Genomic DNA, 24,397 nt, shown 5'->3' on the forward strand with positions numbered 1-24,397 from the left:
TTCAACTCAGAAGAACAATCAGAGTGTTGTTTCCAATAAAACAAAATTTCCACTAACAGACAAGCCAAGGGAGTGGAAATCAAATTGCTTTACATTAACATAACAACATAATTGAGAAATATAAGAATAGAAGCAACACCCAGTTACTAAAACATATCAAACATATTTACGTCCCTCCAAACTATAAATTTGAGCAGTCTTATAAAATTTTTAGCAGATAACGACACAAAACTTTCAAGCAGAATCATTGAATGACATGCTAAAGAGCTCCCCCTAGTGATTTGTATAAATATTTAATTGCTGCTCAAGTCCACAGCAGCAGTTGAACTTGCTAAAGACATCGATATGTGAACATTGCGATTGCAAACTAACCATACTTAGATTACTCTGGTATGGTTCTGCATTATTTAAAAACATCTCAAATTGCCTTATGTGTGCTTTATGTACAGGTTAATCTCAGCCAAGTAGAATATTTATTTAATTTATTTTAGTAATTCAATTGGAAAAACATGCAGATAATGCATCCTAGATGCATTATGATTTTCTGGTTTATGTCTTATAGTTTATGAAAACCCAACATTCAGTTTCTCCAGATATTTCAACCTCATTCAAGACAATTTAAAACAGATTGTAAATACAATAAATTCAGCCAAGTATATATATATTTAGTACTTGGTCAAGACGGATGGATTACTGGATTAATATGGTGAGGCAAGGAAGCAATCAGTCTTTTGCTCTGCTGAGGTCTTGGGAAGCCCAGTTTCCATTAATAGTAATCTTATTACTAATCTAGTAATAGTAATCTAGAGACAAAGTCAAGTGACTTTGTCTCTAGACTTTTACTTTCATTTACTTTCATCTGAAAGAACGTCTGTGGCACACTGATGTAACCCACGCAATGACCATGCCCTTGTTCTCTCTTTGTCTGCCCATGTGGAAAGCCTACCTGACAGTTACACAGACGATGCCCAATTTGCCACTGCTGTTCTGCCCCGGTTCTCTACTACTGATCTTACTGCCAAACAGCGAGCTGATCCCATCATCCAACATGTGATTGCTCAGCTTGAGAGAGGGGAATCTCCACCGCCATTGCTGAGGGATGAACTTCCAGATCTGCTACTCCTGCTGAGAGAAATGAATAAACTGGAGCTCCGTAACAACCTTCTTCTCAGGAGACGGCAAGTGGGAAACAGTGTTACCCAGTGTTGTAGTACTCGAAAACGGTCTTGGTCTCGAGACCGGTCTTAAGACCATTTTTTGATAGTCTCGGTCTTGTCTCGGACTCGACCACATTTGGTCTCGGTCTTGTCTCGGTCTCGGACATTGAGGACTCGGTATTTTATTTCAAGACCGGTCAAGACCACAACTGTGAAAATAACGCTAAATCATCAGTATCAATTTCTTTAAGATCCTTCTTTTTATTGGATGCACTCCTGATTCAAATCCAAGCAATAACCCGTCTCATTGGTAAATGCATGTTGTTGTTTTTTTAACTGCTGTCGCCCCACCCCCTTTCACCTTGAGCGCGGACTGCAGCACTTCGATTGAAAGTTACAAGTGGTTGTCTGAGAAGGGGATAAGATGTCGGCCAAATCATCGGTTATAAAATTTGGCTATTTAAATCACAAACAATACATTTGTAAAGCAACATTGAGAAAAAAGCATACAGCGCAATGTAAGTTCTGCAGTGCTTCACTATCAGAGACGGTGGGGACTACGTCCAACTTTTATCGACGACACCTTGAAAGAAAGCACAAAGAAAGGTAAGCTGTGTGTAAAAGTGATATTAGGAAAGCTAGCAAGTTAACGTAAGCAATTTCCTCGGTATCAAAATTATTCTACCCGGCCATCACACAGTTCTTATTTCAATATTAGCTACACATATTAAGTTAGCTAAAGTTATATATGTATGCTTTATCTTTTAGTGTGAATGTTCTCCTTTCTTATCCGCTATTTGCCACCTAGCTTGATGCACAAGTTGTCACCTAGTAGTGTTTGTGAAAACATGTCGGACATTACTGATTTAATTTAAAGAAGTGTTGATTCGTGTTGTGCATGGACAACGCTGTTTCAATTACAGCTTTCCTGAACATGTCTCCGTATTTCTGTCGGCTTCATGAGTGGATTGCAGCACATAGGTGGAAGCAGAGCAAAAATAAAAGTCTGAATAGATAATCGTAATATATTTTGGTTCTTGTTCAATACTTCTCATGAAGGAGAAGACTGATGTGGAAGTCTCTACCTATGTTTAATAACCATAATAAGGTGACGTACGTAACCATGACAGAACAATGGTTCGTAATGGTTCTGTCAATAAGTCACCATGACAGAACAATGGTTCGTAATGGTTCTGTCAATAAGTCACCATGACAGAACGTAATGGTTCGTAATGGTTCTGTCAATAAGTCACCATGACAGAACGTAATGGTTCGTAATGGTTCTGTCAATAAGTAACCATGACAGAACGTAATGGTTCGTAATGGTTACGTTCTGTAACGTAACCATGACAGAACGTAATGGTTCTGTCAATAAGTAACCATGACAGAACCTAATGGTTCGTAATGGTTACGTTCTGTAACGTAACCATGACAGAACGTAATGGTTCTGTCAGCATGTGCTGGCTTGTGCTGGTGGGTAACCCCAATGTCTCCAAAGCCATCATATATAATTTATTAATGTGCCAAACCTGATATGCTTAACCTTAAATAAGTTGTATTTTCTTGCATTGGTCCTACAATTAACATTATTAAGGGAAGTAAGCAAATGCAGTTAACCTTGAGAGACTGAGTCGACTGGACATATAATAACATCCTGTTCCTAAGTTAGATTTTTTCTTTCTCATGAAAAACAATTATGAGACAGTGAATGAATTCATTCACTGTCTCATAATTATGAACTAAGGTCAATGTAAGTTACATTGACCTTAGGAGCTGGATATAGCTCCTGACATTGAAGATAAGACGTGGAGGTGATGCTCTGTTGTTTGGCTGTGGGAACTAGTCTATAGATATAAGCAGAGAGTGAAGAGACTAATATGCCTCACCTTATGAAAAATTAATAAATTAGTTGCTTTGTATGGATATAGGCAAATTACTTTTAGAAACCACATTGTTATGTTGCCATTTACAATTTCAGGTCAATAAGTAACTTTTTACCAGTTCACTCTCTATGGTTCATATCATATCAGTCATTTAACTTACTTGTTTATCCATTTCAAAAATGTGATGGCCAAAATACCATTGATTTGCATTTTGTTTATCTACATGCGTTTCTAGTAACATTACATTACACATATTTGACATGTATTTGTAAAGTTCCTACTTATTTTTAAGGTTGTTTTCTTATGTAATTGATGTTCATATGATCAGATAAACTGATTTCTATGTCCTATTTATTAGGTTCCTGGAATACAAGGCAGGGCAACAGAGTGATGTCACACAGCCAACAATATCGTTATTTACACAGAAAGTGCAGCTCTACAGCCCACAATCGCCAAGGCAGCAAGCCATCAGTGAAGCCATTGTTCAAGATTTGATCATTGGATGTTGTCTGCCCCTCTCCCTCGTGGAAAATGGACACTTTAAACACTTTCTTGAAGTCCTGGACAGTAAATACACACCAATCTCTAGAAAAACAGTTTCTGAGAGACGAATTCCAGAATTGGTCAGAAAAGTCAAGGAAACTGTCTTGGAGAAACTGAAGACCCAGTCGTCTGTGTCATTAACAACTGACCTTTGGTCTGATCGCAGGCTACGCTCCTTTCTTGGGGTGACTGCCCATGTGTGCTACAAATCTAAAGATTGCTATGCACTTGAATCCTACCTGCTGGACTGTAGGCGTTTTACAGGGAGGCATACTGGAGAGCACATTGCGTCTGCCTTTGAGGAGATCACTGAGGAATATGGTATTCGTGACAAAATTAGCTATATCATAACAGACAATGCACCCAATATGAAATGTGCTTTCAAAGTACACATGCCCCAGCAGCAATCTGATGACAGTGAGAGTGAAGAGGATAATTTAGATGACGAGCACTTGTGGGAGGACATTAATTCAGAGGAAGACATTGACTTACCATGGTCATCTGGTGAACGTCTTTCCTGCTTTGCACACTCTCTCCAGTTAGTTGTGCATGATGGTATGAAGGAGGTCAAGACCATTTCTCGCACCATAGCAAAAACGTCAAAGTTCGCAACCCTTTTACATAGCAGCTCACAATTTAAAGATAAGTTTGAGGCTGCATTTGGCACCAATAAAAGTGTTCCAGCTGCAAATACAACTCGTTGGAACAGTACATTTAAACAAGTACAGGCCCTTACAACTCTAGAACACAAATCACTCAGTGAAATGTGCAACAAAGACTATGAGGATGTCGTGTTCAGTGCGCGGGAGTGGAACCAGCTAAAGGAGCTATGTATAGTTCTTTCTCCATTTGCTGAAGCAACAGAGCTGACCCAAGGGGAAAGATCAGTGACTATTAGTATGGTGGTTCCAACTGTACTGGACTTGAACACACACCTCCTCAAGATGGAGGAGACCCGAATGCAGTGCCGGCCGTTGGTCAGAGCCCTCCAGCAGTCTCTGGTGAAAAGATTTTCTGGAATCTTTACAAAAACAAACATGGCCAAAGACAGTGGAAGAGAGGAACCTTTTAACCATGATGTGTACTTCTTTGCTGCCATGCTGGATCCACAGTTTGGCTTAAGCTGGGTGGATTTAGATGTTACCAACGGAGGTAATGCAGCATCGGTGAAGAAGTTCAGAGATGAACTTAAGAAGACACTGACAGGTTGGTATGCATTTTTCTTTGCTGAAAAAAAAGTCTTATTTGCAAAATTATAAATCTTAAAATGTCTTAAATTCGTAGCACATAAAGCCTTAAATCATAAAGTGGAATTTATAGTCTTCTTTTCATCAGTTTACTTTTGTCATAAACATTATTTTGTACACTCAAAGTTCTTGAAAACTAACACAGTCATTGTGTTTGTGTTTTTCAGACACATTGATCTTTGGGGTGGAGAACATGGAGAGTACAGATGACAAGTGCTCAGAAGCCATGAATGTGGATCCAACCAGTCATTCGCCACCAGCCAAATGCCCTCGACTTCTGTCACGCTACAAGGCACATAAGAAGCACAGCTCCTCTGTCCAGAATTCAAGTATTGCAACACAATTAAACAGATACTTTAATGATATAAGAGACTGTGACAGTGACAATGCTCTTGCCTTCTGGGGAGAAAACCAGTCCAAATATCCTCAACTGCACAATTTGGCTTTGAAAGTGCTATCCGTCCCTGCCTCCTCTGCACCAGTGGAAAGGGTTTTTAGTCGAGGAGGCATTGTAATGAGACCCCATCGTGCACGTTTAGGTGCAAAAATGCTGCAGTCTCTAATCTTTCTGAAGTGCAATGAAACCTTACTTTAAACTAATTTTATGTATCACCTACTTTATTTCAACCACTGTTCAACTACATGGTTATCCTTGTTCTCGAGTTTTGCCATTGACGTTTTCTAAAGCTTTGGCGTATTATGAAACTGCTTCCAGTTGTATAATTTTATTTTTGAAACGCATGCAGTTGGGCCTCTAAATGTCAGATTTCTTTATTATGTATGTTATGTATAAGTTGCTACATCCATTCAACAGCAGAGTTAAAGATGCAGTATGTAACTTTGTTAAAACAAAAAAATATCTTTGTAAAAGTTATATAGTTTTTTTTATATATTTATGTCACTATGTTGTGTCAGTATGTTATGAGACCGACAAGCTGTGAAAATATTGAGCTCCTCTGCCTTTTCTCCATGTTCCCAGTGCTAACTGGAGAAATACACTGCTTGGTCAAAAACAAACCATCTGATCCAGCAAAAGGGTCTTAGAACTGATAAAAGTCAGTCATGTTTTTGTGCACGTATTTCAATGGGGTTTGTATTTCTGCAGATGGCAGGAGTCGCTCAGGGAGGAAGTGAAGGAGATCAATCTTTTTTTCAACAAATTATCTGTCTCATAACATATTGTCACAACTTAGTGATAGATATAGATTTATTTAAGAAAAGTTATATAATGTAGCTATAATCTGTATACGAGAGAGAAATGATTGGCATTTTTTCAGTTTTACATATTTGCACATGGTTTTGAAATAGCACATTTAAAAACAACATAAATGTATGTACTGTTCATGAAAGGCAGAGAAAATACTATTTTGATCGACTTTGATTGTTTGAAATTCTGTGATTACAACATAGAAGTACTAAATAAAGATGTTTATGTTTATTCCAGTTCTCTGTGTAAAATATCTAGGTGTTTTTACGTGAATGTGGGTCTTTTAGATCAATTTTAGTGATTTTGATCATGTTTCACATTTTATTGTCACATACTGGCGCTGGTCTTGGTCTTGACTCGGTCTCGACTTCCCTCGGTCTTGGTCTTGACTTGGTATCGGACCCTAAAAGTCTTGGTCTTGTCTCGGTCTCGATACACTCTGGTCTTGGTCTTGTCTTGGTCTCGGGTTAGGTGGTCTTGAACACAACACTGGTGTTACCTATCAGCTAGTGTTACCAGAGGAGTGTCGGCATATGGTGATGGTTCAGCTTCATGATCATATGGGCCACCTTGGGATTGAGAGAACATTAGACTTGATTCGTTCCCGGTTCTTTTGGCCACGAATGTCCACTGACGTTTACAACAAAATCAAGACCTGTGAACGATGTGTAAAAAGGAAAACTTTACCAGAACGGGCTGCACCTCTCGTTAACATCAAGACTTCAAGACCTCTAGAGCTAGTGTGCATGGACTTCCTGTCTCTGGAGCCAGACCGCAGAGTGAAAGATATTCTTGTGATTACAGATCACTTCACAAAATATGCTGTTGCTGTTCCAACACCAAATCAGAAAGCTCGAACTGTTGCTAAATGCTTGTGGGAAACTTTTTTTGTCCACTATGGCATTCCAGAGAGGTTACACAGTGACCAAGGACCGGATTTTGAGTCCCGTACCATCAAAGAACTGTGTGATATTGCTGGCATCCATAAAGGAAGGACAACTCCTTATCACCCCAGAGGTAACCCTGTGGAAAGATTAAATCGCACATTGCTTAACATGCTAGGGACATTAAGTGAGCAGAATAAATCTCGATGGAAAGATTTTGTAAAACCCCTTGTTCACGCATACAATTGCACTAAAAATGATGTCACTGGATTTTCTCCATACGAACTAATGTTTGGTCGCCAACCTCGTCTTCCCATAGATGTGGCTTTTGGGTTACCACTGGAAGAGGACACCTCCACCTCTCACCTACAGTATGTCCAAAGACTGAAAACGCATCTGCAAGACAGCCATCAGTTGGCTGCGGAAAACTCAGAGAAGGTGATGTCCCGCAATAAGACCTCTTTTGATCGGCGTATCACCACTTCTGAACGTGCCGTAGGCGACAGGGTCCTTGTTAGAAACGTCCGACTGAGAGGAAAGCACAAATTGGCTGACAAATGGGAACCTGACATATATGTAGTGGTAAAGAGGGCTGGCAACCTCCCTGTTTACACTGTAAAACCAGAGAACCAGGATAAACCTCTCAGAACACTCCATCGTGATCTTTTGTTGCATGGTAATTACCTAGCTGAACAGAGTCCTGTAAAAAACTTACCTGTGAAGAGGAAAAAGCACCTGCCTGTGAACTTACCTGACCCTGATAATGAAGATGCATCAGAAGATGAGATCATCTCACCTCTGTATGATCCTTCTTCCTTCGAGCCTGTGAAATTCATCACTGTTGTTAATTCACCAGTACCTCCTGTCCAGCAATTTGTTCCACCTGTAGACCTACCTGAAGTTCCTGATCAGCCCCCATCCTCTGCTGCAGAAGAGGAGGAGGATTTGGAACAGGAACTCCCAGTTGTCACAGAGGAACCAAGGGAATTTCAACCTGTGGACAGAGAGGCAGTAAACATCAGTTCAAAAACTAATGATTCTGCAGGAGATGCTGCTGGAGATCCTGCTGCTGAGGGAGGTCCTGAGCCTGTCACTCCAGAGCCCTCCACCAATAATATGGAACCAGAAGTGGACTTAATTGTTCAAACAGAACCATCAAGCCCTGAAACAGAATCATCAAGTCCCGAAACAGAACCATCGAGTCTTGAGGGAGAACCATCTTTGCGGAGGTCAACCCGAGCAAGAAGACCACCAGAACGTTTACAGTACTCCCAACTCGGTCACCCGCTGTTGAAGAGTATCCAGTTGTTGTTTCATGGACTGACCACTGCATTTACACATGCTCTTGAAGGGACTGAGGATGATGAACACATGACTGTTCCTGGTATTATCCAGCCAGCCATCCAGACTCAACCTGGTCCATGTACGGGGACGTGCATGGGATCAGGGGGGGAACATGTAACCCACGTGACCGCCACGCCCCAACCACCTTCCCTTTAAGTCGTCCCTTTAACAGCTGGGACCCTCATGTGTATTTCCGGGTTTCCACTGTGCTGCTGCTCACTGTTAGTTGTGGCGTTGGTTGTTAATAAAACAATCTCAAATCTCCAACTCGACTCATCGCTGAACGAATTCATCTCTAAAACTCGAGGATCTGCGGTTGGGCTTTGTTGATGCCTGGTTTACCTTCTGATGAGAACAAGTAACATCCACTTCCTCAGACAATCCGTTACTCGACGGTCAGGTTTTTTTTTTCTCCCCCTTCATCGACTCGCTTGCTGACGGAGGATGGCGAACTACCCACACACCACCTGGTGGTAGGAAAAAGAAAGACACTCTCCACACAGGAAAACCAAACAACACTTTCCATACAGGAAACAAAATAAACTCTAAGGGAGTATCTAAAGGAAAAGAACAATTCTCCCGTTGCTCTTGGACTTTTGAACTACATTTGGTTTTGAAGTATTATTGATTATTTCATTTTTGGTTTGTTCTTCTTCCCCCGTCCTTGTTTCTTTTGAATAATTTCTCTTTGTTTAGTTTTTGCTGTTAGTATTATTATTATTCCATCCATCCATCCATCCATTTTCTGTTCACCCTTGTCCCTAATGGGGTCGGGAGGGTTGCTGGTGCCTATCTCCAGCTACGTTCCAGGCGGGAGGCGGGGTACACCCTGGACAGGTCGCCAGTCTGTCGCAGGGCAACACAGAGACATACAGGACAAACAACCATTCACACACAACACACACACCTAGGGAGAATTTAGATAGACCAATTAACCTAACAGTCATGTTTTTGGACTGTGGGAGGAAGCCGGAGTACCCAGAGAGAACCCACGCATGCACAGGGAGAACATGCAAACTCCATGCAGAAAGACCCCGGCCGGGAATCGAACCCAGGACCTTCTTGCTGCAAGGCAACAGTGCTACCAACTGCGCCACTGTGCAGCCTTATTATTATTATTATTATTATTATTATTATTATTATTGTCATTATTATTATCATTACTATTTCCACTGCAATAAATGGCAATATAAACAAAGCTCTTTGCATCAGTTGCATCAATTATCCACCCAATCATGACTCCATGCCGTACCTATTTCTGATTTTATAGAGTGGTTAACACTAAGCCCTGCAGTCAGACCTGCGCATTTAAGAAGGCGCTACACTGAGCAACAGTCCAGATCTTTTTTTTCTCCTCATATGGGGTAAATAATTGTTGTTATTGTTTCTGGTTTATGAGAGGATAAAAATGATAAATATAACTCTTGACCTTGTTTAGTAGCTTTTAAAGCACTAATTCCAGCTGCAGTTCACTTCTTGTGAATCTTCCCTGATTTATTAATGTATTTTTTCTTCAAAATCTTCTCAAGGCTGCAGTTATCCTTGTTGCATGTGCTTCTTATGCTATAACAGGTATTTATTCCATTCAAATTACTATTACTGGTGGTTTGAGCTTTGCTTCTAAGCAATGACCATTTGGTTAACAGTCCTTGTAAGGAGCATCAGTGAATATGTGCTTAACACCAATCAAGTCATTCTCCCCATTATTGTGTAGGCCATAACATCCCAATAGCATTAAAATAAATTTTTATTGGTTTTGCTTTGGGTCTTTTTATAGCTGTAAGCTATAATCATAAAACAAATAGAAAACAATGCTTGAAATATATCACTATGCAGTGAATATGTCTCACTTTTTTGATTAGAATTGCAAACAAAGTATTTCATGTGATGTGCTACTTTTTAGAAGTACCCTCAGTTCCTGCTGGTGAAATAAGATAAGAAACATACAAATTTAGTATGAAAATTGGTTTACCAAAAAATTATAAGCCAAAAAAAGTATGAACATCACAAACAAATTAAAATTCTTTTATAACTGTTCATGCTGCTCTCACATTGTGAAGTTGTATATCTTTTCATGGATTGTGAATGGATCATGGACTGTAGTGTTGCTGTAGTAAACTATGTTTAAAAAACTATGTTAATGAAAACAGCACCATATCACATCTAGGTTTTCATATTAGAAGTTGTTTAATTTAAAAGTAATACTTAAGTCAATGTTGTTTTCTCTAACTATAATGTAAAAATTCCGAAAACAATGCGAGATTGTAGTTGTGAATGAATGTCTTAAATCACATTTTAAAACTCAAAATATGTTTTATTCAATTTTATCTTGTTTATGTAAAAAGTGTATTCTGCATTAATAAAGTTAAATGTTGGCAAGGGACTTTATTTTTTCTTTGTTCCAAAAGTAGATCTCAGATGTTTTTTTGTTGGTAATGTTATGTTTTGTAACTGTTTTGTTTCATAAGGGTCACAGGGTGACTCAGAAAAGAGTGACTCATCCTTGTAAAAAGTAAAACCACAAATGAGCTACATTTCAAAACTGATGCATCGTTTTACTTTCCTTTAATTAGCACAGTCGATAGTACTCAACTCTCCAAAGATTTTCAGGATTGATCAATGCATATTGATAAGGCCATTGTTTAACAGTAATCTGCTTTAGTAAGAAAGTTACAGTAACTTACTGACAGCTGGATGCCACCAAGTTACCAGATGAGTGTTTAAGGCAATACTACAGTAATGTCATGTAAAAAAAAAAAATAAAAATACAAATACAAATAAAAAAAAGCAAAATCACTGTGATTAATTTATAGTGGTAATGGTGTATTTTTATTACATCACTATCCCTTCTGTAATTCATTTAAAGTGTTGCTGTATTTTGACTCTTTGTGAGTTGAGTGAGTGAACCAAACTATATCTGAAGATATTTTTTATCATCTAAATGTAATGTTAGACAAAAAAAATGAAGCCCAACATTTTAATGGAAAATAAATTAAATTAAGTGGTTTGATTTTCTCTGTTAAATGTAGGTTATACTTTATTGCATATTGATTAGAAGATATTTTCTTCTTTAATATCAATTATTAATACTACATTTAACATGCATTCAAAAGTAAAGATGATTTCTCTTTTTCAAAAACATAATTGGAAAACACCGTTTCCTGTCATTTTGCCACACGTACAGTTTGCCACTCACAATATGGCAATTATGAGGCGTCACGTGTTTCACGTCGGTAGTTTTATTTTGAAATTCCCAACCCGGAAACTAATCTGTTTTCCTCTTCCTTTTTCCTGTGGTGTGTACTTGGGAGAGATTCCACAATGGCTCAGAAAGTCCAGAAACTCGTTGCTAAAGTCCCTACACTTCTCGGTGGTAAGTGAACCATTACTATGTTTTACAACACTTATAAAATGGGTTAGTTAATTTAAAACCATGCCGCGTTATTACAGTTCGTCGTACATGCTCAGGTTCTCTGTGACCTCTGCGTATCGTCACATCAGGTGTAAAAACAGAAAATGCTGCTGCAGGTTTTCCTCTCTGTTGTGTGTTTAGCTTTCAAAGCCGAAGCAACCCTGCAGCTTATTGCATCTCCGAGTAAGGTGGTCTATGCTTTATTGCAGCCGCTGTCACATACTCCAAACCCCGGCTAGCGACCTTCTGGTACTACGCCAGGGTGGAGCTGGTCCCTCCGTCCCCTGCTGAGATCCCCACAGCTATAGAGGCCGCCAAAGGTCTGGTTAGGAGCTACCAGACAGGACGCCTCGGACGAACCACAGTCAAAGTGAGTAGTTCTGACCTGACGTTTTTCATTCATTTAAATTACGATTGATTTAACTCCATGGTTTGTTCTTTATGGGAGCTGAAAATATATTTACTTGATCTTTACCTGAAAACGCCGAGATTGTGAAAAGCTAGGCAGGGGTGTCAAACTCCAGTCCTCAAAGGCCACTATCCTGCAGTTTTTAGATGTGCCACAGGTACAAAACACTGGAATGAAATGGCTTAATTACCTTATTCTGGTGTAAAGGCCTGCTAATGACCTAATTCTATTCAGGTGTGGTGCAGCAGAGGCACTTCTAAAAGTTGCAGGGCAGTGGCCCTCCAGGACTGGAGTTTGACACCTGTGAGCTAGAGTGATAGGCGCATTAATAAAATTGTATATATAATGCTTTACCACAAAATAATATGTTGAAAAATTCCAGTAAATGATTGACAAGTATGAATGTCAGTTTGATGGAAAAAAGAAGACGGTCTGGATTATAAAAAATAATGTTCGACGTATTATGAAAACCTTGACATTCCAAAAAAGACAATCTGAAAAAAAATAATAAATCAGTTTTTTTAAGAAATAGATTAACAGCAATTGATTATAATAAACTACTGGTGATCAAATCATATTCAGCCACCACTGTGCAACACTGATGGATTGATGGAACTTCACTTAATGCTGTGTTTTGATTATTGATTCTATGTTGCATTGTGTTTCTGTGTTTGTAATGATGTAAAGCACTTTGAAATGCCTTGCTGCTGAAATGTGCTATACAAATAAAATTTGATTGATTGATTGAACACTGATGGGAAAACAATCTTGTTCCCCTTGAAACAGATCACAAGAGAAACACACTATGTAGAGAGGAAATTAATCATAATACCCTTATTTTATTTGGGGAGGGGTAAGTTTGAATTTGAAAAGAAGCACTTACCTGTAAATGGTTTCCTTTGTTTTGTTTCAGGATGCTGTGAGGAATGGACTTGTGGCTACTGAGGTGTTGATGTGGTTCTTCATCGGAGAGTGTATCGGCAAAGGAGGCCTGATTGGATACAATGTCTAAATAATGAATTTCCTCTTTTCACAAGGGCTGGGCAATAAATAAAGAAGAAAATATATCACGATATACAGCATGATCAAGAACAATAGGGATTACATTCAATAGTTTATTAATTTTATGTAATTTCAGATATTTAAAACAAACTAATCAATAATTATCGACTGATGTTAAACGCTTATATTGTGATACGTTTGTCAGCCATATTGCCCAGCCCTACTTCTGAGTATCACATTCTGAATGAATTCCAACTAATTATTAAATAAAATCATTGAATCAATCTTGAATTCCCTTATACGTTTTATTTTCAAACAATTTCCAAAAATATTAGGGCTACAAAATGTTTCATAATACCTCATGAAGATCTTAAGGTATTAGTAATGGATAATGTATTTCAGATGTTCGAGTCAAAGTGTATGCTAACTAAAATGGGTGTTTGGTACATTTTACTGCTATGTAATGATGGACATCTCCTCTCGCTCTCGACTCTCGGACATTGCTTTTACAACATTTCCCAAGTATCTGTAGAAGGCATGTCGCATATCTTCGGGCTCTTCCTCCAGATCAGAATGAATAAGTGGCAACCTGCTCAGGTTTGGTGCTGCGTCAAAAAATAAAAATAAAATCCATTAGTCCTATAAGATGGACACTGATTTAAGAGAGGACTACACAAAGATTACCTAAAGGCAGTCGGCCATGTTTTATCTCACTGCCAGGCTTGTGGTGAGCTATGAGTAAACACTGGCTTTCCAGCAAACTTTGAGTGGAGATGAAGATGGAGTGCCACGTCTCGATTTCTTTCAGGTGACTTGGGATATCAGGATTAAAAATGATCACTACACCGCTGCAGTCCTTCATCAGTGCAGGCCAGCAGGATTCAAATCTGCAAAAAAAAATTAACTTCAATTTATGGAGAACCTTATTTCTCATGGCAAGATTTAAATAATGTTTAACAAGTCAACTAACTTAAAATCCCCTGAACAGTCCCAAAGTTCAACCTCACAGATCTTGTCACCGCTGCCCTCAAGCTGGGATTCAAATTCCAGGATCCTTGAGACAGTAGAGAGCAGCTGCATTTAGTTAACTGGAGTCCAATAAGCAATACAATTTCATATTAGGCCATGAATTTAAACACTTTGTGAACTGTTTCAGACTCCTCAGTGAGATTCATATCACATTACTTTAGAATATGTAATGGAAACTTTAAACAGTTAATGGTTAAGTGTAGTGCTCTACTTTTAACACAGGACTTGTGTACCTGACTCCTTGCGTTGGTCTGTATTCCCCACCCACGTTTTCTGTTGTGTCTGAAAGGAAGTTAGCAACAACGGTCTTACCACTCTAGAAAAAGAAACACATATGTGGCATTACATAAATTGGAATATCTTTTTAACATTTTGCAACAACACATTCACTACACAGTCTTATTTTCTTTAGTGTATGCAGCCAACTAGAAATGCACTGATAAAGCTTTTCCTCACCTGTTTTACTTGTCTGACCTGCAAATTTCCATTTTCTAAGGGCAATAAATATTACAAAATGTTTTCCTCAGTTATTTGTTTTGAAAGTGTCAAAAAAGAAGCAGTTGTGAATTCTATTCTATCCTATCCTAAAGTGTCCTATTTCGTTTAGCAAAACAAATGTCTCTAAGCTTTATCTGACTTTTACTAAACTTGAAATCGGTGTTAATAATCAAAAAATAAGTTATTAGTTTTGATGTATTAAATAAACAATAAAAAATACAGATATTCTACTGTTTTATCCGCTGAACTGTGTTAAAGCTAAACAAGTAAAAACTGACCAACTTGGATCTCTGGCTGAATAACTGCTGCATCACTAAATCAAGTTCACTTTATAAATATAGCTAAAGTCAGGGCATATATGCCAATAAACCTTAGTTCAAAAATTGTAGAATTTACACAAACAACCACCAAATTTAAGATAGTGTCTACGATGTATGTTTGACACAAAAAGATGGTATGAATATCATGGACGGGATTTCTTGCATATCTTTTGCTTGAGAATGTGAGAACTTTACCACAAAAGTATTACTAATAATGTTGTGTTTACACATAAATATTGTAATCAAGTAAGTACTACTATTTTGCATGTTGGGAGGTAGAAATGTAGGTTGCCAACATTATTGAATGCTACCTGGATTATGAGAAATAAGCACGCTTTAGATTTATTACACAACGGAGGATTTTACAGTTGTAAATGTTAATAATGAAGATGACTGTGTACTTGTCAAAACTTTACAGCTACAGACTTTAATAAGATAATAAATCTTACCTCAGTAGGACCTACGAAGAGAATTTTTGCTTTAAACATTTTCACCAGACGATCATTAGCTTGTCCAGCTAACTTGCTACGGCAACTTAAGCCCTGGCAACGCGAAGCTATCGTACTCAGATGAAAAAATAAAATAAAATGAAAAAAGTAGCAGTGGTATTTTCAGTATAAAACAAGTAACATTGGCTTAGCTGTGTAGATGTTGTCGAAGCTGGGTAGACTTCCTTTTCGTTGCTATGGTTTCAGTCATTTCTTCTTCTTTTTTTCTTCTTTTCATCATTGGCTATTTGGAACTCTACTTAAATTTAACCCCGCCTCTTTTTCCGATCTGAAGAAGCCAATAAGCTTTCAGTGAATGTGTTTGCGTCATTACGTTGCCTTAAAGCTAACCAATCAAGTGTAGATATTGCAACGAATGCATAGTTCCCATTGTAGTAGCGTCAATAACAACAACCAGAAAGCGTAATTTTTGTCCTTTCAAAGCATATATTTGTAAGGGACTATGTTTAGGCTCAGTAGGAGCAACAAGTCTGGTGGTGGTCTTGCTGGTTTCATTGAACAAGCAAATGTTTAGTGAGTGGATCGAAATGCTTAGCAGCTTCTCAACCTCATCTGTTGCTATGTGTTGACCTTCGAAGCCCATTTGCTGGCACAAGTCATAAGGTAAACATATTCTAACTATAAAATAAATCGCACAATAGTCCTATCTTTTCTCGTAGCTTTGACTGTTAATCTCTTATTTTAGTTTTCAACGTAAGGTATGTCTCCAGAGGATAAACCCCAAAGTTCCCCACTTGGTTTCAGTCACATCAGGGAGGATCTCCCTCTGAGTCGTCGTGACCTAGACAACAGCGATGAACCAGGAGAGAACAGGGCGTGCACTAGTGTCCAGGCAAGAGCTGAGTCTGGGTGAGGTTGTGGAACACATATTTGTTTGTAAAACGCACCATAAGCTGGGCAAAATATGCAGTATGCTCTAGGATACCTGAAGGTTTTCTCTTTCTCAACCTTGTTTTTAGCCCCGAGAACTTCAGTAGTGGGAAGAGCCCTTTTCTGAAAGTCCTAATAGATGCAGAAGCTGCTTCCAGCGCTGCAGCAATCCAGCTTGTGGCTTTCAAAGATGCAGTGGACAACGAATTTGCTGTATGCTTCTTTTGTGCAATTTTGTATCCCACAGATTTTGTTTTAAACATTTGCAATTTCTTTAGAATGTGACTGTTTCAGAACTGTAATGCCTTTTTTTTATTATTATTTTAGACCTCTGGGAAGTCTACCAAAGACAAAAGCCAAATCACCCGCCAGAAAGGACTTTTGCTGGAGAAGTTGGAAGAATTCAGGCGTCTGAATAAATCAGTGCGACAGAAGCTAAAACAACTTCAAGATGCAGAGGTAGATTTTGTTTTTTAGTATGTTGATTACATTTGTAAATATAGACCAGCAAATAGAAGATGTAAACATGTTTTATTCATAAGTTTGACATTATTTGCTCATAGGTATATCGAATTGATGCTGACAGAAAGATGGAAACTTTACTGAAATGGATCAGAAACGCTGAAAGGGAAAATGAGGTGACTGTTTTGTTAAATCATATTTGGTCAAATAAATTTTGTAAATAAGGTCCGATGGGGGGAAATGACAAAATTCTCCTTATTTTGATCCAAAAGAATTTAAAAAAAGACCTCGATGAGACTGAGAAGAAGATTGGTAAACTGATGGATTTGCAGAGAGAAGAGCAGGTTAGAACAACTAATACTCAAAAATATAATATTTTCCCAAGTAGGAAAAGACATGGGCCGGTTACTGCTATAGAGTTATTCTAAGTTTTTAAAATGTCATGGTTCTTAAAATGTTTAAGAATGTCTATGTGAGCATTTGAAAATTATTAAAACAGCAATAAACTATTGTTGTAGCTGATGCTATCAGTAATAAGCAATATGAAAACAAATGTTGCTTTTCATGTTTTAAATAAAAGCAAATAGGCCTTGTAACTTTTTGTAACATTTTTAAAAATATATGTATTTATATATTTTAAATATTTTTTGTTGTTGTTCATCTTATCAGGAGAACATTAAAAGCTTAGTTCACACCACCAAGTCCATTGAAGCAACTCGTACTCACCTGCAGGGGCAGCTGCGCAACAAGGAAGCAGAGAACAATCGCCTGACTGTGCATTTACGGGTAAAAACCCTCCACCCTGTTAACTTGAAACTGTGAAAGAAAAGTTTTAAAATATATGATATTAATATTTTTCTTTTTTTGTTGTTGTTGTTGTTTTGTTTGGTGTGTCACAGACCCTGGAGAGAACTGTAGCAAAGCAGAAATCGGAGACTGATCAGCTGAAGACATCCTTCGCCTCCCTGACCAAAAAGGCTGTGAAGGACAAAGAATCTCTGAGGAAAGCTACGCAAGCACAGAAACTGAGAGCGGAGAGATTCGAAGCTGCCATAGAAAAGTGCAGTGCACAGCTAAAGGAAAGGGTATGAAATCAAAACAAATGTAAGTGCTGGTTGTACAAACTCAAATGCACCTTCAAAACTCAAGGATGTTGCTTTCACTGTCAGGATTCCCAACTGGCTAAAGCCCGTTTAGAAAGAGACTCCAGGAGACGGCGAAAGGAGCAGACGACGGATGAGAGAGAAAAACTTGTTGCTCAAATAGGCCTTATGAAAAGGTTTGTGCTCTACACAGTCGTCCTCGTAGACTCCAGCATTCACATGAGACAGCTGCAGATTTATACTGATAAACCTCGTGATATTTCTCCTCCAACAAAGTGAATTAGCAGAGTTGACACTGAGGCTTCAGAAAGAGAGGGACGAGCTAACTGCAGCTAATGAAAGAATGGTGCAAAGCCTTGACATACTCATTGCTGACAACAGGGACCTCACCATCACTAACGCAACGCTCAAGGTATGAAGCGACTCACAGCTTTTGTAGGGAATTCATCTTTTCGATAGTGCAGATTCTAAAGGAAAGGAATTATGGTTTCATGTTAAATGATTTCATGTTAAACTCAATAGATTAGAATATCATCAAAAATTGCAGTAGAAAAAGTCATTGCTTCAAAAACCACCACACATGAACATATCCAGGATGTGGATATGTTCATGTGTGGTGGCGCTGCAACTGAGATTCCTTGTGCTGATAAAAGAGGATGTGACTGCATTGAAGTCCGCTTCTGTCCCTTTTCTGTTTAGCCTAATTTAAGCTGCTTTGAATGTTGTCCGCGGTTCATGAGAGACTTAGAACAAGAATTATAACTGTTGTGGCTCATTTTCTGGATGAGGTTCATCCTGCATGTGGAACTTCTTGAAGCACTGACACCACCTGTGGTTCACGCCTTCTGACTCTCCCTAATTTGTTAAATGGACTTCGCTTAACAATCTGGTCAAGGCTATGATTATCCTTGTTGTTTATGGAAATTGTTCTACCACAGGTTTTCCTTACACTCAACCTTCCATTGCTATTCCAAGGAACAACTACTATCCCTTGCAGAGGTTATGAATGATTCCTTGCTGCACAAGTGTGCAGTCATCTATATTTCCCATGGTTGTATAAACTATAATGTGGTCATATCTTAATATTTCTTTTGCACATCTTTCTCCTATTGTTAATATATCATGTTCAGTTTTTTGAGATGCAAATTTAACAGAAAGAAACAATTGAACTGCTAACTCTGTGAACTCTGTATTGACCAATATAATTTTCTCTTCTTATATTGAATTACTGAAAAAAAAGTGCTCTAATTTCTCAAACTGCACATTTGCCTTCTATTTCTTCTAGTAGACTACATTTTTCACGGCTGTTTTTTCGGGCATTTTGTTGCTTTTACTCTAATTCTGCAGCTGAAATTATATTTATTTATGCGTGATTGCAGACGTCCGTGGCTCAGTTGGAGGAGCAGCTCGCTGATTGTGAGTCGGCGCTCGTTGAAGAGAAGACCATCTCGCTAGAAAAGAAACATGAAGCGGAACAATGCCACTTTCAGGTCTGTGTTCTTTACAATAACAAAGGCTCTGAAGGGAGGTTACCTTTGCATTATATTTAGGATGATGATATAAATTTTTGATCGGCCACTTCACAACTTGGGTTCAAGTCCAACTCATAGAATATGTCAGGGGTTTCTTGCCTTTTTTTTAGCTTTTCTTAAAACGAGCACAAGGTTTTTATTTTGGTGGGGTTATTGCTGATTACAAATGAAACAGATTTTAAAAATCTGTTTCATCTTTGATTGCCCAGGACAGATTTGATATTATCATTTACATTTTAACTTCCAAAATGGTAAGATAACCCTTCACCGCTGAATCAGCAACCATCTTCAGTCCTGTGTTGTTTGGTCATTTGTGAAAATAAAATTCTAATAAAACCCAACTAACTGAATGTTTTGTACTCAAATATCCATGAAGCGATAAGCTGATGAAAAAACAGAATAATGTGGCCATATTATAGGAACTCTGTTGTCACATTACAGACTCAACTGTCTTTTTCCTTTGTCTAGGTTGCAGAACTCAAAGCTGAGATTGACAGCCTTCAAATAAAATATGCAAATCTGTTGAGGGAAACAAGAACGACACAAGACGGGAAAGAAGCAGAAGTTGAGAAGGTATTCCCACCTCCACATTTTAATCCCTCTTAGCAATTAATGACTAATGGTTGATTGAAGTAGAAATTCTCGCATAACTCTTGTACTTTTTCTAATATAAACAGCTCCATATCTCTCTCTTTTTTCCTGATAAATTGCCTTTCACTATGCCGTTAGATCTCTTCTGCTAAACCCTCAAATAATTTGTTTTAACAACCTAACACAATGTAAATCTTCTCAGTCTAAGTAGCATGGATGGGAAGCTTTGCAAAACTTAAAAGTGTGTCTATGCTGTGCCTATTCCCTGCACTGGACCCACCCTGGAGCCCAGGTCAGGCAGGAGCTGCAGGGACGCATAGAGGAGCTGAGAGTTTACCCTGAGTTACTGGGTGAAGCCGAGCAGAGTCTCCTCCAATGCCAGGAGAACCTGCGCAGGTTGGAGAGGCAGTGTTCGGAAAAATCAGAGTCCGTTAAGCAACTGCAGTTTAAGGTGTGCAACGCCAGCTGTTGTCATCAGATGTAACATGTAAAACTCATTTACATATATCTTGCCACTAGGTGGTAGTACACCCCGTGTGTCTCTATTGTGCTTTCTTATCTTGATGGTTTTTCTGGTTGCAACCAACAAAAAAACCTGTTTGCAGTGTAGAAAATGCACCCCTGTGTGTATTTGTGCTGTGTGAGTTCTCCATCACTTACATTGTGTCTCCCACATAATGTATTCGCTAAATAATTATTTTCCCTTTTGAACGGTTTCCCTTCATCCAAACCATGTGCCTCAGAATTATACAATTTCTGTTTGCAGATGGAGACTCAAAGTAAACAGCTGAGATCATCTCTGGAGATGAAAGAGTCTGCTCATGAGGCCAATGTGAAGGTACAAGAAAAAGTGAATTCTCTCCAAAGGTAAGAACACACACAGTGGCTGAACCGGCCTTTGCTTAGCTGACATCTGCAAGTCCACAGGTGTATGTTTCTATCAGCTTTGTACATCTAGTGGCAAAAATGTTTGGCTGCTCATCTTTGACAAACAACTTAAGGTCAGTTAGATTGAATGGGGAGTCTGTGTTTGTGCTTTTATTTTGAGTCTTACCACAAATTTGTTTTATTTGATTTGGGCCTTTGCAGCAAACAAATAAGCTTTGGTATTAACCATTAGTGTCAAACTCCAGTCCTCAAGTGCAGTTACCGATTTTAAATGTGCCCCCACTCCAGTGTAGCTAAATTACTCCAGTGTAATTTAGTTACATTGTAGCTAAATTATCCCACTAATGAACACATAATTTGATTCAGGTGAAGCAGGATCTAAAGGCTGCAGGACACAAGGCCTTGAGTACTGGAGTTTGACCCCTGTAGTTTGAAGTAGACATAAATACCTTTCCTCTTCAGAAAAATCGACCAGGTGCAGCAGGAGAACCTGGAGCTGGTCCGGAAGCTGGCGGCTCAGGACGAGGCCCTTAACTACAGCAACCGGCAGCTGGAACAGCGCTCCTCAGAGTGTCAAGCTCTGAATCGGCAGCTGGAAGCTGCTTTGTCGGATGTCAGAGAGCAGGTGAGCTTCAACAGTTGTCCTGTCAAACTTTGAAAGACAAAGAGACTTTTGCTCAGATTAAAAGAAACTATTAGCTTAAACCAACATTAGTGAGTTAATCATTCATTTGTCCCAGGTGAGTAAAGTAAAAAGCCAGACTTCCTCCAGAGAAGAGGCTCTGCAGATGAAAATCCTGCAGCTTCAGGCTGAGCAGAGCAGAAGGAATAATGAACTGAAGCTTCTTCGTGAGAGCAAGCAAAATGTGAGCATCATATTTCTAAAATGTTCTCCTTTTTTATGCCAGCAAATGATGCAATGTCTCATAGTTAAGCTGATGTCTAAATAAACCACTGCTTGTCTGCCATCGATCTTCAGGCGGCGAAACAGTTTGAGGTGCGTCTAAAGAACCTGGAGCTCAGTCTGGACCAATCAGAGAGCCACAAACGCAGCATTCAGAATTACGTTGATTTCCTCAAAAAATCTTACATGGCAATTTTTGATGAAGGGGTGCAAACATCAACTTTTGTACAAACATATTTCCTAAAATGATGGTTTCCATTTTTTTGTGTGTGGGGGTGTGCGGGCATGTGTTTGTGTGTTACACTGTAATATTTATATCAAGTGAGAGTCAAGAAGAAGACATTTTATTGAGAGACAATAATTGCTGCATATAGCTAACGGTGATAACCCCAAATTTATAGAGGTTTTGATAGCTATTTTAGCTCAGGTCCAAAGCGAGGCTGTTTCATATTTTGTTAAATGGATGCATTCTGTAAAGGTGCTAGGTGCTAAATCCTGGAGCTACATTTTTAAACTGGTGCAGCAGAAAAAATGATCTTCATCTGTGCACTCTGATGATTTTTTTAAGAGAAAGTTGTTGAAAACAAAACACCTAAGTTCATTTGGAAACTAGAATGATGAATGGTAAATTGTTTTATCCAAAAATTTACTTCCGTTTATTAATATTTCTACAATGTAAAATTTGAACAATAATGCCTAATCGTCAATTTTCCTTATATGGCCTTGGCTACAGTAGTAAGACTCTTTATATTAAGAATTTATGTGGCAGAAGACATATCTAAACTCTTCAGGCACATTTTTGTGGCTTTAAGGAGTTGGTTTGTGTTTTCTGTGGACTATGAATGTTATTAAGTCTTTGTTTCAAAGAGTTGAGAGGTCAGAACCTCAAACATTTCACTGAGGATAATTAAACCCTGGGGTCAGTGGAGGGGATTTAGAAAACTAAGACTCGCTGTTTGTTGATGACAGGAAGTTGCCTGAAAATACAGGGTGTTGCACAGAGAAAGCTTCCACTTCCTGTGTTTAGCATATTGTCTGGGTGTAGTTGATTTGAATGCCTGAAACCATCAGATTCCTTTTTCAGAACGCATCTTCAGATTGAGCAGATGGTTCAAGGTCAAGGGACAGATGGATTTTTGTTTCTAAGCTCTTTAGTCTCTTCAGTAGCCAGTTGGTTAATGACTTCTGTTTTCTTGCACACACGATTGGTTCTCAGTCCTGAGCTTGCATCATGTCAAGTATGTAGATCAATTGTCAAATCTGATTAACTTAGGCTTACCACATGTCGGACATGTGGTAAGCCTAAGTGCCACATGTTCTACATGTGGCACTTAGGCTTTTTTGTCTTTGGTGAATGGTATATGGATTATATTTTTGTGTTTTTTTTTTGTTTTTTTTTTACTGGAAACATGTTCCTTATTTACCTCTTGTCTTGTTGGAGATCTCTGGCCTGCGTGTACTCATTACCATGTAGTGTTATCTCTCTGTGATCTCAGCTTTATACACAAAAATGCATGTTATTTCTCAGGAACAGTGAAATTTGGTAAACAATCTAAAGAAAACCATATTGATCTTCTAGATGAAGTTGTACCTTTTTAAAAGACAATGAAATTTCTACTAAGTACAGCTTATTAACATCAAAACACAAGACACTTATATTTGCACTAAAGATTTGCCTACTTTTAACACTCATTATACATTACCATAAAGTTATCAGATTGAATCAGTTCTGTTGTTTTAGTCCCTTTTTTAGGTTGCAGTTTTGCAAACGGACATGTACTGTTTATTATTTTTGCATGCTTGTATGTTACTTTTTTGTATGCAACAGTCAAGTCGTAGGTGAATGTACCAAAACATCAGCGGTGGTTAGGATATTTTTAATCCTCATAAATCTGCTTTTCCAATGTCTCAAAAACAAAAACATCTGTTTTTGCAGTGATTTGTGAGAAGACGTGGTGCATATTTTCCTTTTCCTTCTCAGCTGGTATGAGATTAGTGAGGCTGTAAATTAATTTAGTTGTGAAGATCTTGTTGCTGGTTTGCAAACACAATTACTGAATAACTGAAAACTTTTGGGATGTTTTCCAAACGCATCTTGTAATGGTAGTGGATTACTGTAACTAGTTTTTCTGGATTTAAATAAAAATAATAGTCTTTTTTTATCCTTTTCCATCACTGTTATCCGTCATAATCGCTAAATTCTCATAAACTATTGTTTATTAGATCTCTGTGTTCTTGCAATAATCTTTTAAAATACAAAAATCCCATTAAGAGTCAGAGGAAAACTGCACTTGTGGTTTTGTGTTGTTTTATGCATTTGGTTTCTTATATTCTTATAGCATCATTCTGTTCTCTTGCCTTGTGAACTGGTGTGAGTGTTTGTCAGTTTTAGAATAATGTCACATTAAATAAATGAAAAGAAGCCTTTGGTATTGTGTTGGTGTCATACTAATTTACTTGGTGGACTGGCGAATGTGTCATGTTTTTACACATTTTTTGTCAATGACAGAAACTAAGCATTAAATTGATGTTTAAAGAAGCGTAAGTGACGAGTACAAAGAAAAAGACCCAAACTTTCACAACATGAAAGGTTTCACAAAGAA

The 24,397-nt window shown here is 38.3% G+C and overlaps 4 protein-coding genes across 6 annotated transcripts; 3 read left to right on the top strand and 1 right to left on the bottom strand.

Annotated features, from left to right (window-relative positions):
* The first annotated feature begins 3,185 nt into the window (after nucleotides 1-3,185).
* Nucleotides 3,186-5,957, top strand: LOC114146094 (uncharacterized). The gene is made up of 2 exons (XM_028019860.1): nucleotides 3,186-4,789; nucleotides 4,998-5,957. The coding sequence occupies exons 1-2, from the start codon at nucleotides 3,952-3,954 to the stop codon at nucleotides 5,423-5,425; spliced, it is 1,266 nt and encodes a 421-aa protein (XP_027875661.1). The 5' UTR covers nucleotides 3,186-3,951; the 3' UTR covers nucleotides 5,426-5,957.
* A 5,533-nt stretch (nucleotides 5,958-11,490) lies between these two features.
* Nucleotides 11,491-13,372, top strand: LOC114146098 (ATP synthase subunit g, mitochondrial). Its single transcript, XM_028019864.1, has 3 exons — nucleotides 11,491-11,638; nucleotides 11,887-12,047; nucleotides 13,000-13,372. The coding sequence occupies exons 1-3, from the start codon at nucleotides 11,587-11,589 to the stop codon at nucleotides 13,096-13,098; spliced, it is 312 nt and encodes a 103-aa protein (XP_027875665.1). The 5' UTR covers nucleotides 11,491-11,586; the 3' UTR covers nucleotides 13,099-13,372.
* Nucleotides 13,373-13,374: 2 nt separating this feature from the next.
* ift22 (intraflagellar transport 22 homolog (Chlamydomonas)) lies at nucleotides 13,375-15,644 on the bottom strand. Of its 2 annotated transcripts, none has more exons than XM_028019862.1 (5): nucleotides 15,385-15,644; nucleotides 14,351-14,433; nucleotides 14,059-14,142; nucleotides 13,773-13,975; nucleotides 13,375-13,693 (listed from the first exon to the last, which is right to left on the bottom strand). In XM_028019862.1, exons 1-5 carry the CDS (start codon nucleotides 15,421-15,423, stop codon nucleotides 13,545-13,547), a joined length of 558 nt encoding a protein of 185 aa, XP_027875663.1. In that variant the 5' UTR covers nucleotides 15,424-15,644; the 3' UTR covers nucleotides 13,375-13,544. The 2 variants fall into 2 exon arrangements, with proteins under 2 accessions (XP_027875663.1, XP_027875664.1); XM_028019863.1 differs by having other exon boundaries at nucleotides 14,351-14,399; nucleotides 15,385-15,535.
* A 170-nt stretch (nucleotides 15,645-15,814) lies between these two features.
* LOC114146093 (outer dense fiber protein 2-like) lies at nucleotides 15,815-24,222 on the top strand. Of its 2 annotated transcripts, XM_028019857.1 has the most exons (17): nucleotides 15,815-16,047; nucleotides 16,130-16,293; nucleotides 16,404-16,527; nucleotides 16,642-16,773; nucleotides 16,878-16,952; nucleotides 17,049-17,120; nucleotides 17,446-17,562; nucleotides 17,676-17,861; nucleotides 17,946-18,055; nucleotides 18,156-18,291; nucleotides 19,259-19,369; nucleotides 19,880-19,984; nucleotides 20,295-20,453; nucleotides 20,769-20,869; nucleotides 21,353-21,515; nucleotides 21,631-21,756; nucleotides 21,870-24,222. In XM_028019857.1, exons 2-17 carry the CDS (start codon nucleotides 16,145-16,147, stop codon nucleotides 22,041-22,043), a joined length of 2,040 nt encoding a protein of 679 aa, XP_027875658.1. In that variant the 5' UTR covers nucleotides 15,815-16,047; nucleotides 16,130-16,144; the 3' UTR covers nucleotides 22,044-24,222. The 2 variants fall into 2 exon arrangements, with proteins under 2 accessions (XP_027875658.1, XP_027875659.1); XM_028019858.1 differs by lacking the exon at nucleotides 20,295-20,453 and having other exon boundaries at nucleotides 15,817-16,047.
* Nucleotides 24,223-24,397: the final 175 nt, after the last annotated feature.

This window comes from Xiphophorus couchianus, chromosome 6 (genome assembly GCF_001444195.1).
Source record: "Xiphophorus couchianus chromosome 6, X_couchianus-1.0, whole genome shotgun sequence".
In the NCBI taxonomy this organism is placed as follows: domain Eukaryota; kingdom Metazoa; phylum Chordata; class Actinopteri; order Cyprinodontiformes; family Poeciliidae; genus Xiphophorus; species Xiphophorus couchianus.